General features: G+C 48.8%; 6 protein-coding genes across 6 annotated transcripts; 4 read left to right on the top strand and 2 right to left on the bottom strand.

The window, feature by feature from the left end:
- Positions 1-571: 571 nt before the first annotated feature.
- Positions 572-2,111, top strand: F5B22DRAFT_451557 (uncharacterized protein). The gene is made up of 5 exons (XM_047971968.1): positions 572-1,058; positions 1,114-1,218; positions 1,280-1,507; positions 1,562-1,704; positions 1,759-2,111. Exons 1-5 carry the CDS (start codon positions 894-896, stop codon positions 2,057-2,059), a joined length of 942 nt encoding a protein of 313 aa, XP_047826617.1. The 5' UTR covers positions 572-893; the 3' UTR covers positions 2,060-2,111.
- A 583-nt stretch (positions 2,112-2,694) lies between these two features.
- F5B22DRAFT_624015 (amino acid transporter-like protein) lies at positions 2,695-5,587 on the top strand. Its single transcript, XM_047976097.1, has 5 exons — positions 2,695-3,560; positions 3,619-3,642; positions 3,699-4,099; positions 4,163-4,338; positions 4,397-5,587. The coding sequence occupies exons 1-5, from the start codon at positions 3,361-3,363 to the stop codon at positions 5,204-5,206; spliced, it is 1,611 nt and encodes a 536-aa protein (XP_047826616.1). The 5' UTR covers positions 2,695-3,360; the 3' UTR covers positions 5,207-5,587.
- An 887-nt stretch (positions 5,588-6,474) lies between these two features.
- Positions 6,475-7,780, top strand: F5B22DRAFT_451431 (mitochondrial carrier domain-containing protein). Its single transcript, XM_047971966.1, has 2 exons — positions 6,475-6,775; positions 6,883-7,780. The coding sequence occupies exons 1-2, from the start codon at positions 6,673-6,675 to the stop codon at positions 7,695-7,697; spliced, it is 918 nt and encodes a 305-aa protein (XP_047826615.1). The 5' UTR covers positions 6,475-6,672; the 3' UTR covers positions 7,698-7,780.
- Positions 7,781-7,840: 60 nt separating this feature from the next.
- On the bottom strand, positions 7,841-10,433 carry F5B22DRAFT_624012 (RINT-1 family protein). Its single transcript, XM_047976096.1, has 4 exons — positions 8,775-10,433; positions 8,434-8,722; positions 8,334-8,383; positions 7,841-8,282 (listed from the first exon to the last, which is right to left on the bottom strand). Exons 1-4 carry the CDS (start codon positions 10,383-10,385, stop codon positions 7,863-7,865), a joined length of 2,370 nt encoding a protein of 789 aa, XP_047826614.1. The 5' UTR covers positions 10,386-10,433; the 3' UTR covers positions 7,841-7,862.
- A 1,646-nt stretch (positions 10,434-12,079) lies between these two features.
- Positions 12,080-12,854, top strand: F5B22DRAFT_451413 (glutathione-dependent formaldehyde-activating, GFA). Its single transcript, XM_047971965.1, has 2 exons — positions 12,080-12,335; positions 12,423-12,854. The coding sequence occupies exons 1-2, from the start codon at positions 12,189-12,191 to the stop codon at positions 12,705-12,707; spliced, it is 432 nt and encodes a 143-aa protein (XP_047826613.1). The 5' UTR covers positions 12,080-12,188; the 3' UTR covers positions 12,708-12,854.
- F5B22DRAFT_451402 (uncharacterized protein) lies at positions 12,854-14,169 on the bottom strand. The gene is made up of 7 exons (XM_047971964.1): positions 14,118-14,169; positions 13,911-14,064; positions 13,675-13,722; positions 13,598-13,602; positions 13,504-13,538; positions 13,392-13,434; positions 12,854-13,336 (listed from the first exon to the last, which is right to left on the bottom strand). The coding sequence occupies exons 2-7, from the start codon at positions 13,927-13,929 to the stop codon at positions 13,001-13,003; spliced, it is 486 nt and encodes a 161-aa protein (XP_047826612.1). The 5' UTR covers positions 13,930-14,064; positions 14,118-14,169; the 3' UTR covers positions 12,854-13,000.
- Positions 14,170-14,191: the final 22 nt, after the last annotated feature.

Raw genomic sequence — 14,191 nt, 5'->3', positions numbered from 1 at the left:
ACAGGAATCCCTGGAAGGACCCTGGATGCGAAAGAAGAAGAGAGGCGGGGTAGTCACGTTACAAGACAGACGCCATCGAATGAGACAATGGGGGCCGCCTGAAAATACTGTTGGTCTGTTGAGCAGAAAAGTCTCACAGAAAGCAGCACAGAAGCATCGCACACAATCTAACCCGGATCGTGTAAAAGCCACCCACATGCATGGTACTATGCGGGTTACATTAACAACGGGCAATATATCACGCCACATTCACAGCTTACTAGATCGAGGACGATGAGGCCATCTCGGACACCGAGATCTCGGCAATTGGGGTCATACCAAGCTTCTTTGAGGAATTTGCTTGATATCCTTTTCTCGACCAAGTAACCCAGAGTCACTTGGAGTCGCTCTCCGCGTGACGATTGGCCCTACAAGGGACCAATAAGTCTCATGCAGCATCATGTCCATATTAGGTAAACTATAGCGAGGCGTCAATGACGGCCCAGTCTGCCCTGCCCAGACTCTAAGCTGCACCGATTGATGCATTTGCTTTATTTTTGTCATTGTGTCGCATTCGACCTACAGATAGTCCCACCCTACTCTCATCTGTTATTGATGTAACACTTCCTGGCGCGCCGAGACGCCCCACGGATTCCGGGTACTATAGGCACAAGCAGAGAGCATGCCTTAGACGGCGCCGCTCACCGCGGGCTATACCTACTACGTATTCCAATGTAGAAAATCACATTGGAGTCGGCGTTCCTGGAGCCGGCTTGGTAGGCCTCTTGTAGGCCTATGTTAGTAATAACAATTCATTCGAGGGATTTTCGCAATTAACAATCTATTATCTTTGCGTCAACTAAGCTTTCAGGAATTGATCTCGAAACCACTCGTCTGTGAAGGACACGCTCACGATGGATCAAGAACACCATGCCGCTATGAGCCAAAGCAGCACGGTACAACTTCTTCTATGGTTCATCTTCGTCGTGTCCGTGTTAACTGTGGCGGCGCGCCTTGGGACGAAATATGCCCTAACACGTAGACTAGGATGGGATGATTACATCATGCTCACTGCACAGGTGAGTCCAAAAGCTTATGACACACACCCGGGAATAAACATCTAACTCTAAACAGGTTGCATATCTTGCTCAATGTATCTCGATATCTATAGGCGTTGCCGATGACTTGGGTGTGCCTGCGCGGGAGATAAGTGACGCGGCCATCGACACTTTCTTGAAGGTATTTTGATTTTCCAATTCAAGTCTCAGGTACACGAAAACTAATACGTGGCGTCGAATAGGCAGAATACGCGAGCATCGTGTTCTACATTATTAGCTTGGCCCTGATCAAATGCTCAATCTCTGCTTTCATCCGGCAACTCAGTCGCAGCACAACACATAGGAACCTCGACTGGGCGCTTCAAGGCACCATTGGTCTTTGGGTACTCACATCTGTGCTTGTCTCTCTGTTTCAATGTGCACTTCCAACACCATGGGACTATTTCCACGGGGTTGGATGTGTTGATCGGGTATGCTTTCACGTCGTTGGACCGACCCTATATGGAAATGCTAACCGCTAATAGCGAGCTTGGTGGACATATGTCGCGATTTTGAACATTTTGACTGACATTTTCACTGTCGCACTCTATGCTTTCATCATCGGACGCTTGCAAATACCACGCTCCAAGAAAATCATAGTATTGTCGATATTCTTTGTACGACTTCTGTAAGTACCTGTTCATTGGAGCTAATTGAAAGCTATCTCCTAACTAAATGACAGAGTTGTCGGAATTTCCGCGGCACAACTCGCGGTGTTCTTGGAACTATTCTCATATTCAGACCCGACTGGTAGCCTATGGATACCGATAATACTGAATCAGACAACATTGGTTATAAGTACCATCACAGCATGCGCACCTTATCTGAGGCCTTTCATGGAAAGTCTTGAATCAAACGTCAACCGGGTTGAAAGCATACACGGATCCGAAGAGGAGCTGTCGAGAGACAGAAACGAAGCTGGCACATATGGACTAGAGAATACGGTCAGTTCGGTGGCCTGTTCTTATCGCGCGAGTAGATGAATACCGCCGATACTTATTTACGATACTACGAATGAACTTTTACGATACCTAGCTGGATTTCCTAAACGACAAAAGCAATTACCACCGATGGAGAGGGGTATATGTCATACTCGCATGGCTGAGATATTGGTTGGTTGTACACGAATATGCTGTGCAACATACTCCGATGATAAACTGGCTATGAATACGTTGATTTCGTTTCTGAGCAGATGTATAAGTATACCACTTAGATTCATATGATTTAGCGCTGTAGATACCCCATTTACTCTATTTGAGAGGACAAAATAAACAACACCAACCGTATATAGGTACCTATGCCACATAGCCTACAACTGATAACCCCAACGAGTCGGCTCGAAAGCAGCATCTTAGAGGGCCCCCAACGTCAAAAACCAAATCATGTGCAGCAGGTATGCACCACACGACACGCATTGCAGTAGACCTAACGTCTTCAGGGCAAATATTAGCCCACAGCTCCAACCTTTTCTTTTTGCCGACACGCGGCGCTGTTCATGCAGGTAATTGGAGATTAGTGTGGTGTAGCTGCGTACCCTTAGTGTACACTAAGACACCAAGGCCTTCCAACTAGGTAACGTAACAAGATACTGCGAATCTAAGCGACTAGGAGTACTCACGAGACACCAAGCAAGACACGCGACACCGGACACGTTGATCTCCGTAACAAGGGAAAAAAAAAGTCCAATATTGCGTTCCGGTGTGCGTAGTATTATTAGGGGGTAGACGGGTCAAACACAGCATCGCGGACAGGTAGGTAGGTTAGAGTCGGAGATTTCCAAGGTGGTGAGGGGGGGGCGCGAGGAGTAAGAAACAAGGTAGCATCGAGGTCTTCAGCGCCCATGCATCTCAAAAGCATGCATAAGTAGGTATGAAGAAAAATGGTCCGAATCTGCATGACAAGTATCGACGAAGTGGGTGGGTGGTATTGAGTTAATCGAGCTGAACTAACCGCCCACAAAAATTGGCCAGGGGGGGGAGAGAGGAATCCTGGGCCAAGGTTAAGGTTGTCAATTGTGGCTCGATCGATATTCTCAACATCGCACTCCTCAGATCCAGATTCGCTCTCCGGCTCTGCTACTCGTCGGCCATCCATGGGGTAGTTTCAAGAGGTGGCTTCATCTGAGAGCCAGCCCCCCCTATTCCATCCTCATTCTCCCTGATTCTTCGAAGCATTTTTACCACGTGGTTTCCTCGCTCTTCGTGCGACCTCCCATCTCTTCATTCGTTCCTTAGTAATAACACTATACACTCAATACATCTGGCACAGCCTCTGTTCTACGACCATGGATTCTGATAGCGAGTCGAAGGTGGCCATGCACGCGCAGCCCGGAGTCGTTTCTTCCGTCACTTCGGCACGTGACTCTAGAGATGATGCTGCTCTCGCGCGTTTGGGGAAGAAACCTGTGTTGAAGAGGAACTTTGGCTTCTTGACGATCCTGGGGTTCAGTTGCACGGTGCTCATCACTTGGGAGGGTTCGTTGATGTGAGTTGGGATTCGAGCACAACCTCTAATAATCAATTACATTGCTGACTTCAAGTAGTACGTTCCTGGCAGGGTTACAGAAGTATGCGCGCACTGGTCTTACTCGCAACGCATCATTTACTAATCGTGTTATATCAGTGGCGGGCCATCTGGAATCATATACGGCTTTCTCGTTGTCTGGGTCGGGACGCTTTCCACCTTCATCACGTTGTCAGAACTGGCTTCGATGGCACCGACCTCTGGCGCCCAGTACCACTGGGTCTCCATGCTTGCACCACCTAGCTATAGGAAGATCCTTGGGTACCTGACGGGATGGTTGACACTTACAGGCTGGCAGTCACTAGTGGCGTCTGGTGGCTTCGTTACGGGCACCATGATCCAAGGCCTCATCCTACTCACTCATCCAGAATACGCAGAGAACTATCAGAATTGGCATGGGACGCTCCTATTTTGGGGTGTCATGCTCGCTGGTTACGCAATCAATGCAGCTATCGGTGTTCTTCTCGCTAGGTTCGAGGGTTTTGTATTGATTCTTCATAGTAAGTAATATTCCGGGTCGAACTTTAATGAAAGGATAGCATGCGACTGACACGAGTGCTTAGTTCTTGGATTTTTTGCTGTTATTTTCCCATTAGCCCTTCTGAGCCAGCATAATACGCCTGCTGATGTGTTCGATACATTTCTGAATCTTGGTGGCTGGCAAACACAAGGCTTGTCTTTCAGCATTGGCATTATGGGCAATGTGTTCGCATTCCTTGGAGGTGATGGCGCTATCCATGTAAGTACTCATTTGTCGTTGGTTCTCAGGCCCGATGATGTGTACTAATTATCGCCAGATGTCAGAAGAGATTCGTAACGCTGCTGTGGTTATACCTCGCTCCCTTCTCACAGGTCTCGCAATCAACGGGACATTAGGCTTTGCCATGTTGATCGCTACCTTGTTCTCAATCGGCGATATCGACCAAGCCCTGGCCGAGAACCCTCAATACCCTTATATGGCCATCTTCAAGCACGCTGTAGGATCTACGGCCGGCGCGGCGGTAATGGCTGCCATCATCGTGGTGATGTCATTCAGTGCTACAACTAACTGTATAGCGTCGACTTCGCGATTGTACTGGGCCTTCTCGCGTGATCGGGCATTACCTGGATACACATACTTGAAGCAAGTTAGTTCTCGCACTGGAATTCCCAAATACGCTGTTCTTGTTACGACAGTCATTGCGATTCTTCTGTCGCTAGTCAACATTGGTGACTCGACAGCGTTCAACGGGGTGATTTCCATCTCTATTGCCGGCTTGTTTGGGTCTTACTTCATTGCTGCTGCACTACTTCTCTACCGCAGAACGACGGGCGGGATCCGACTGCGACAGGATGATGATGTGCTCACCAACACCATGGGCTCAGATTTGACCTGGGGCCCCTGGCGACTTCGTGGGCCGATGGGTATCGCCAACAACGCTTTTGCCTGCGCCTATCTCCTTTACATTTTCTTCTTCAGCTTCTGGCCTTCGGGTCGCGAAGTTACAGCAGCAACTTTCAACTACTCCGTGTTAGTCTTTGGATCAGTTCTCTTGTTCTGTCTGGTATACTATGCGGGGTGGGCGAGGAAGATCTATACTGGCCCGATCGTTGAAGTGAATCACTAGAATCACCTAGCGTATGGAGGTTAGAATATCTGAGTTTGACGACTAGCGACTGGGAGGCAAATCTGAATTGTAACGTTAAAACTTCTGTTGTACGGAGGTCCTAATGGTAGCGAAAGCCTAACCCCTTGACCACCTTGTTCTTTAAACCTATTTAGTGGATGTACAGATTATCAGCGTAACTGGGACTGGAAATAAATGAAAATGATAAGAGCAGTTTATTGTTTTCTGGAAGATGCGAAAAAGCTATGAAGTCTCTCTCCTCAGCATCTTGCCTGACTTTGTTTTTGTCCAAGATGAATAGCCATATCGATAGCTGGCACCACAGATGTTAATGACCACATTTCACGTCGTACGTCCGCTTGATTTCATAATCATCTTGAGATCTAGACATGCACCTAGCGCCAAAGGCTTAAGTAATTACACAAAAGTGTCTACCTAATGCGACGGCCATGTGGCATTAGGCTAAGGTGTGTACAGGAGCGGCCCGCGCTTACAACCACACTTACACCACACTAGTCTGAATAGCGCGCCCGGCTAATGTATGGCACTACAATGTGGTGGCTCACTACAGGTTGAAAGTTTAGTAACGTAACCAGGTTTCCTACTTGCCTGAACAAGTTGTCAAGCCATGGTCGGCAAAGGATCTCCCGACGTGGTCAACGGGCCAACATCGATAGCTTTTCCTGGGGCAATCTGGAAATGAAGCGTTGCGTGAATACCATCCCTAGGGGTCCGCGCACCTATCGGACTTACTTGTAACGATGGCTACAACAAGACTAAACAAACGGAAAGATACAAAACTGAAAAGACACTTGAAGAGTATATGATGGTTTCTGACTTCGAAGCGAGGTAGAAATATAGTCTATATATAGTCTATTGGTGTTCAAATCTCTTGCTACACTGATATTTTTCGATTGTCAAAGAAGGCGACATGGTTCCTCGGTCGAGATAGTACCAAGCTGATGATTAAGCTATTGATTTAGTTATTGAACACACAATATACAAGTTTCCAACTATCAAGTAAGAGTCAAATAAGAGCCAAGTAAGAATTAAGTAAGAATCAAGTAAGAGTATCCAAGCACACAAGCCTCTTGTCCTCGAGTTCACGTTCAGCTCTCTTCTATATTCGCCCTAGACTAGTCATATCACTTATCGATTCTCCACCAACCTGACCTATCCCACCGACGCCATTGGCCGGCGCAGTCGAGGAATTACCGAATCCCGAACCAACTCCTTATCTCTCCCACCATCGGACCCCTCCTATATCGGCGACGCAACCAGCAGCTTTCCAGCTTCAATTTCCTCAAAGTGCCAGCCCCCCCGACACGCTCGCTGACTTATCCGCGCTCTTACAGTCTTTCATCGGACCTCCTGATCACGCGAGAATCGACCTCGGCAGCCGGTATCCGGAAGGAGTCAGTGAGTGAGCGAGCGAGTGAGTGTGCGAGCGCGGGCCAACAAGGAAAATGGCCGATGCGGCGCAGGATATCGATGCGAAGGGCAGTTCGCTCGACACGGCGAAGGACCTGTTCGCCGGCGCCGTCGGAGGAGTTGCGCAAGTCCTGATCGGTAAGCCAATCCTTTCCCATTAAATAATCCCAAATTCCGCGATTCTATTCCCAGCAATTGGGACTCCTACCCACAGTTCGCGCTGACAGCCCCTCTCTTAACCACAGGCCAACCCTTCGACATCGTCAAAGTGCGCCTCCAGACAACGACACAATACAGCTCGGCCCTCGACGCCGCGAAGAACATCTACGCGAACGAGGGCCCGCTGGCCTTCTACAAGGGCACGCTGACGCCCCTCCTGGGCATCGGCGCCTGCGTGTCGATCCAGTTCGGCGCCTTCGGGTACGCGAAGCGGTACTTCGAGACGTTGAACGCGGGGCGCTCCCTGCGCGCCTCCAAGGACCTTAGCTACGGCCAGTACTACGCGGCGGGCGCCTTCGCGGGCGTCGCCAACTCCGTGATCTCGGGCCCCATCGAGCACGTGCGCATCCGGCTGCAGACGCAGCCCCACGGCGCGGCGCGCCTGTACGCCGGCCCCGTGGACTGCGTGCGCAAGCTCAGCTCGCAGGGCGGCGGTCTGCGCGGCGTGTACCGCGGCGAGGCCGTCACCATCATCCGCGAGGCGCAGGCGTACGGCATGTGGTTCCTGGCGTTCGAGTGGATGATGAATGCGGACGCGGCGCGGAATGGCATATCGCGCAGCGAGGTCCCCGCGTACAAGGTTGCGTTCTACGGCGGGCTTGCCGGCGAGGTTCTGTGGCTGGGCAGCTACCCCTTCGACGTCATCAAGAGCAAGATGCAGACGGACGGCTTCGGGGCGAACATGCGCTACAAGAGCATGCGGGATTGCTTCGCGCAGACGTGGCGTGCCGAGGGCATGCGCGGCTTCTGGAAGGGTCTGGCGCCGACGCTGCTGCGTGCTATGCCTGTCAGCGCTGGAACATTTGCCGTGGTCGAGGCGACCATGAGAGCTATGAGCTGAGGGAGCCGAGACATAACAGTATGCAGCATTTCATCTGGGATTCGGTGACATTTTCTGGCGTTTTGAATTACGGAGACTGCTACGGTGAAGTCCCATTTCGCGCGGACATTCAACATAGATCAGGGTCATGATAGATAGAAAGTAAAGTATTTGATAGTTATCTGCCTATTCACTATTTTCAACCCTTCTTTGCAATATCTTTCGTGCGTTTGCGGGGTTCAATGATTCCAGGTCCAACGCTGCGAGCATCTTCTTCGCTTCGGTATTATCAGTAAATATACGATCGGTGGCTTGCTGTAAGGTGACACCTCCAGTAGTCGATTCAATTGGGAGACTTAGTAATTGCGCACCATCCTGTAGCGTACTCCTAATTAAGGAGCCTTCCGGAATGTGGCGATCAACCAACGAGAAGATCGCTTGCAGGTCTCGTACGAATTGTGCTGCGCCTAGGGTGGTGAAGTTTTGTCTCAAAAGGACCTCACTCCACAACATTTCTTGGACCTTCTCAAGTGCCGTCCGCCAGATCCGTCGATATACTGCGGTACTTAGAGCATTGGCTAAGAATGTTAAATTTCGTTTCATAATCTAGCATGCTGTTAGCGACCAGGTCAAGTTCTCAACTTTAGGCTCACCAACCTTTAGGGGCTCATCAAGTTCTGGTGTAATAGCAAGCTGTGAAGGATCGACTGCTCCCAATTAGCAGAAGTTCGTGGTCAAGGGGGTGTAGACTGCTCACTATTCAAATCGCTACTTATGGTAGTCCATTGAGGTTTACTCAGATATGGCCGAAACGCCTTCTGATGAGAATCGATCAAAGCCGAGACCAGATACTCCTCGGCAGTCTTGCGTCGAAAGCCGTAAGCGGCAATGGTTTCGTCAAACAAGATACCCGTGTCTTCATCGGTTCCGACGGTTGAAGAAATACGATCTTTAACAGCTTCATGGCTCATTCCACCTGCAATAGTATCCTGATTACTATTCTTGCGTGCTCGTGCTTGTAGCTCTTCCCATAGCGTGATGAAGAACTTGAAACCGATTAGCAGAGTCAAAAGGGAAGTACTGGATATTGAAACGCACCTCTTCATTGCTCCAGTCTTTGAGAGTAGCTATAATATGGTCGGAGCTGCCTAGTACCTTACACAGAGTCTCAAAAGCGCCTGTTCCTTCTAAAGCTGCTATTTGTTCACGTGTGACACCATGCAATGTCCGACCAATTGTCGAGGTTATGGCGGAATATGCATCCAATGAGTCTTTGAGACGATCATGGTACTCGTCCAATATCTCGAGCTCGATATCGATGAGGAATCGTAGCTTGTGAGAAAATCGACGAACACGCTCATACTGAGAGTTGACAGTCCTGAGCAAATCAGTCATTCGGACAGCTCCATATGTGGGTTTCATTTTCCCAGCTATGCTATAATCGTAGTCAATGTTCCTTGCGTCGGCTGAATTCAGTATCGCGTGAAAGCGTTCAAGAGCGAACTCCTTTTCGGCCTTCAGCCATGCATCGAAATGCTTGTCCAAGACCTCGGAGGCCAGGCCTGGCCAACCTTGCTCTTGATTGCCACCATCGTAGTCGAATCTTGAACGCAGTTCATCATCCAAGTTCATGATTTGTATCATGAGGCTACTGAGAAACTGGGGGTTTTGGAGGGCTTCCTTTAACACACTTTCGATTTTCTCTCGCATGACGGGAAGTAATGCCGTGACAAGGGCAGAAGCTGGATCAAGGTATATGGACATCTCTCCAACGCTGGTATCCCGAAATCTCGAAAACAGTACGTGCCCAACATTTTCACGGAAAAAGCTTTCCCATTTCTCGATAAGCGATATGAATTGCGGGATGCAAAAGGCGCCGAAAGCCTGAGGGGTGCTGGTAGCGTTGTTGCCCAAGAACTGGAATCGGAACCATTGGGTGAATGGTTTCACCATAACCTCAAATGGCAGCAGAGTAACTGGTGTTTCAGAGTAGAGTACCTCGGGGACTTGTAGGTCAACAAGCTTCTCAAAGCACTGGAGCCATTCAGAATCCATCTCGCTGTTCGTGTCGACCCCCTGCGGCCAATTACGACTCTTCAGAACGGCTTCCATCTCTTGCGACACGATGCTCTTCATTTCTTTCCAGAGGGCAGCAGTGGTGTTTTCGACATGCTCCACGAGATGGGTGGCAGCTCCATCTGCGAGGGGTTGGCGCTCTCTCAGTCGCCGACAGAGCTGTTTCAATCGTGCGTATGGTTCGAGCGCGGCTTTCGGACTATGCAGCACATGGGAACGGGCCACCAGTCGCATGTTTTCCACATCGTGAAGAAGCGATACGTATTGATACGCTAGCTCAATCTTATGGAGCTGCTTCATGGGCCCTTCGAGGCGTTGGATGGCTTCGTCGGGGGCGGTCGAGTTTGCGACGATCTGGAGACGGGCATCTATACTCTCTTGGAGAGAACGGAACTCGGAAATGGACTTGGAAAGGCCACCTTGGCGATCTTGGGCCGAACGACGGGCCTCCTCGAGCTCGCGCACAGCATCGTCAAGCTGCGTCTGTAGCTGGCTGCGTTGGACTTCGACACTAGCAATCAGGTTGTCGAGGTTCTCGAAATCCGCCGTTGATTGCAGCTTGTCATCGAGGTAATCTTCAAGCCTAATATCAGGCTCCACCGAGTGGGAGCGAGCGAGCGAGCTGGTTGCCATGGTCCATTACCTAAAGCTTGAGAATTGATGCTCTCGTGGCGACTGCTCGGGCCATCTTTACCTCCCCCGGTGAAGTACCTAGTGACATGAGGTCTAGTGCAGGTGGTGGTGGGGCATTGTGTTGGTTAGACGCATACATGCCACTATAGCGAATGTACAATCTTTATAAAAATATTATGCTATTACAGCTAGTAGAGGGGCTACAGCAATTTCCAATGGCGCATTCAAGCGCTCGGGTACTTCCGATCCCATTTCAGACACCATTTCTTCAAGGAATAGACATGTGTTTCAATCGCTGTGGTAAGAACTTACTGATCGCACGGGAGTTTGAGTCTCTTCATCCCACGTCCACAGAAAGGCCTTGGTTGGAAAGTGGCTGTGTTCTAACAGTGAAGATACAATGCGATGAATACATTGCTGGTGGTGGGAGCATGATGTAAGCGACCAGAGATCTGGGAAATCAGCAGCAGCAGTGTATTATCTTCAATCATTTCCCCAATAGGTACGAGCAAGCCTAGGATACTACCCAGGATGTTTTGCTGCGTACAATCTGACCGACAACCAGTGAGACAGTGGTTCGTTATCACTCCCCGCCTCTTTCTACGCTATGTCCCGACGGGATGACGACACAGTTGCCATGGATGTTTCTTCCTTCAAGATGACCCCCTATCATCCACTACACCTAGAACCAATAGGCTTCATACACCTTATCGTGAGACTTTCATAACCGTTCTATGACCGAGGAGGAGCATGTGTCTTTCCTCATATTTGTGTTCGTCATTCGCCCACCGTCGGGCTAGTCTAGTTGCTCATGATTCCACGCCTTCAGGCGTATATATGATCAAAAGAATGAGCCGAAATCTCTCCCAAGATTTTCCAAGATGACACTGTTCTCCAGCCTCAATGAGAAGATGAGGGCTGGGACTGACAAGGAAAGAAGGAAGTCATTTGGCATTGGAGGTGCAGGAAATATCCGTACGGCAATCCCCCTTTCTATAGCCGTAGTTCATGGTTATTTGCTAATATAACATACACTGCTATGTTAGGAACCCGAGATCAGGCAATGGTTCACGACGTGTTTGACCTCGTCGAGCGAAGACGGAGTCGCGTGAGCGGCTCGAGCATAGAGTCCCCAACGGAGGACCGCACCAAGCGCAGGTCTTCCAGTATCTCGGAGACACTGAAACACGTGTTTAAAAGCTCTAGCAATTAGTCTGAGTCAGACAGCTGTCAGATACGCTTGAATACGTCAACAAGTCGGATGGTACGCCACGCATGCTAGGGTATTACCATGACGGAGCTCTTAGAAGAATCCTTCTTATTTATATTATCGCTGAAAGAGTATCCGGATTGAAGGATGAGTCGTCACAGTGACACACCTTCTCAAAATTGATCATTTCGGGTTTATAGGAACTTTTGAATCTCACTGTCGCTGGTAACTAAATTGATGGCGTTAGTGTTCGTAGCGGTGATGACAAATCAAAGCATCACAGTGGCACAATAGCAAGGCAAGGCGTTCAACAAACCCAGCTTCACGGCCGTTTGTAAATAGTATCGCCGCGCATTTACTATAGCAACTGGGCTGTGGCGTGTCGGATGTACCCACTTACCCAACAATTGAGCAAGCTCCATATGAATCTTCAGCTCCGGTGAGACTAGGCAACTGTGAGTAGACATTCAGACATAAATTTGGGTTAGCTCCCATGGGTTCTCGAGTCAAAGCAGCAGTCCACCTGAAATAGCTTCTTAAAGTTGTTTGCTTCGCCTCAATAAGTTTGACTCTTTGCCTTCACTAATACGACGATGGTGACCAAAACCGGATCATGCCTTTGCGGTGGAATCAAAGTCCTTATCCAGGGTGCACCGGCAATGACCAATTTGTGCCACTGTACCTCATGCCAAAAGTTCAGTGGCGCAGTGTTTGCACCTCTTGCTGTGTACAAAACCACGGTGCGTAGTCATCGGCTCATTTACTTTCACACATGAATTTATGGGGGGACTCGGTAGGGTATGCTGATAGCATCAACCTCTTCATAGAACATTACATTCTCAGAGTCGGAACCGTCACTCATGAAAACGTATGATGATACGAGCCCAGAGTCCGGACGCGTTGTGAAGCGTATGTTTTGTGGTCGATGCGGTAGTTCCCTTGGGGGCGTCCGTGGGGGAATGGAAGATATGACCATCGTGGTCCTTGGCCTCCTCGACGGCGACAAGTCTGATTTGAAGCCGCAGTTTGAATTCTTCCGCAAGAGCAAGGTTGATTGGATCGATTCCGTCTCAGGGTCTCAATGCTTTGAGACGCTTCCCCCGGGGGCTTGAGGCTATTTTATTTCTGAACTGGACGTCTTCATCGTCTTAGGAAAGGTTCCAATCATGAGAAATTAAGGATCTGGTTGATGTGACGATGTAGCTAATCCTTTCGCTGACCATTCTAATTAGATTTTGTTTGTGAAGAACATCTAGTTATTTCGCTTATATAGATCTTTTCACGGATATGAGGTATAATAGCAAAACTCCAATGATTTCTACCGTGCTGTAAGATGGGCCCAGAAACCAAAGAATCTATGTTGTGAAGTCATTTTACTTAATGTCTCCTTTCCTTCAGATCGCGACTATGGCTCGTAATCCAGATCCATGGGATCGTCATCGAGTATAGGAGCGTCATCAAACAGCTCGCTAATCTCATCTGCCAGACGCCTCCAGTTCCCTATCAAATCAACGTTGCGCTGGCATTCATGAAGAACCGGCAATAACAACGGCCGCATCCCGATAGACTCGGCCATACACGCGCAAACGAGACGTTTCAAATCATCGCTATACAAAGGAGATCTGATGAATTCCTGGCTGGTTTCTGTTCTAAAGTTGTTTAATCCGAAATGCCCTCGAAGTGTGAAAATGGGCGGGAAGAATTGGTCTTCATGGTTCAGAGTCGCGAGTTGTTGTATTAACTTATTTCTACTTTAGCAATTCGGGTACATTCGAGCTGTAGAGAACAAGACCTACATATGCTATGTCGTGTAAATTACATTGTTGTGCTCTTTCCGGGCTGTCAAATTAGGTTAGCACAGCCAATTCACGGTTACTAGTGTAGATTATCTGTGTTATGATCACATACGTGTCTTCATAACGAGCTGCGCCATAGTCTATAATCTATAGGTCTCCCATAAGTAGCTATAAAAACCAACAGGAATGATTAAGGGGGTTCAAACTTTTACTGTAATGCCGTTATTAGCTTCCTCTTGTCGTAATTGTTCTAGGAGCCTAACTTAATGAGATAAATCCTTACATATAGGTGCCGTCCTGTGGCATGTTGGCTGTCTATCCCCAGGGTCATCTATTTTGTTTGATAATGTCAATCTCCTTTCCTTTTCTTTTCTTGACTTGCGCAGTAACTCTGGCAATGGAAATACCCTTGCAAAATCGAAGGCTCACGTACTATGATAACTATTAGCCTCTCACACATAACACATTCTTCTAGTGCAAAGGGTCCTATAACGAGCCTCAGCGGACTTTGCTACATACCAGTCTCCAAACATGACATTTTCTATGTGCAGATCGGAATGAGTCACACGCCCCATTCTTCCTCCGGGCACGGGTAATACCTCCCTTTCAACAGGGAGGGGATTGTTTCTGCCACGGTTCGGTGGTAAGGCTATTCCGATACAGGCGCGAGTTACTAGACACCTGTCAACGATATGATATGTGTAGAAATGAAGCAGTCGAACTCACAACAGAGGAAGAAGTACCACAGCAGCGGTTCAGATATGCATGGTAATCCCAGCGATTCACATCTTTTGATCAAG

The sequence above is a fragment of the Xylaria bambusicola genome (genome assembly GCF_022495145.1).
Source record: "Xylaria bambusicola strain CBS 139988 unplaced genomic scaffold F5B22scaffold_58, whole genome shotgun sequence".
NCBI lineage: Eukaryota > Fungi > Ascomycota > Sordariomycetes > Xylariales > Xylariaceae > Xylaria > Xylaria bambusicola.
Note: the sequence above shows the minus strand (reverse complement) of the source record. Positions and strands in the feature narration are given on the sequence as shown.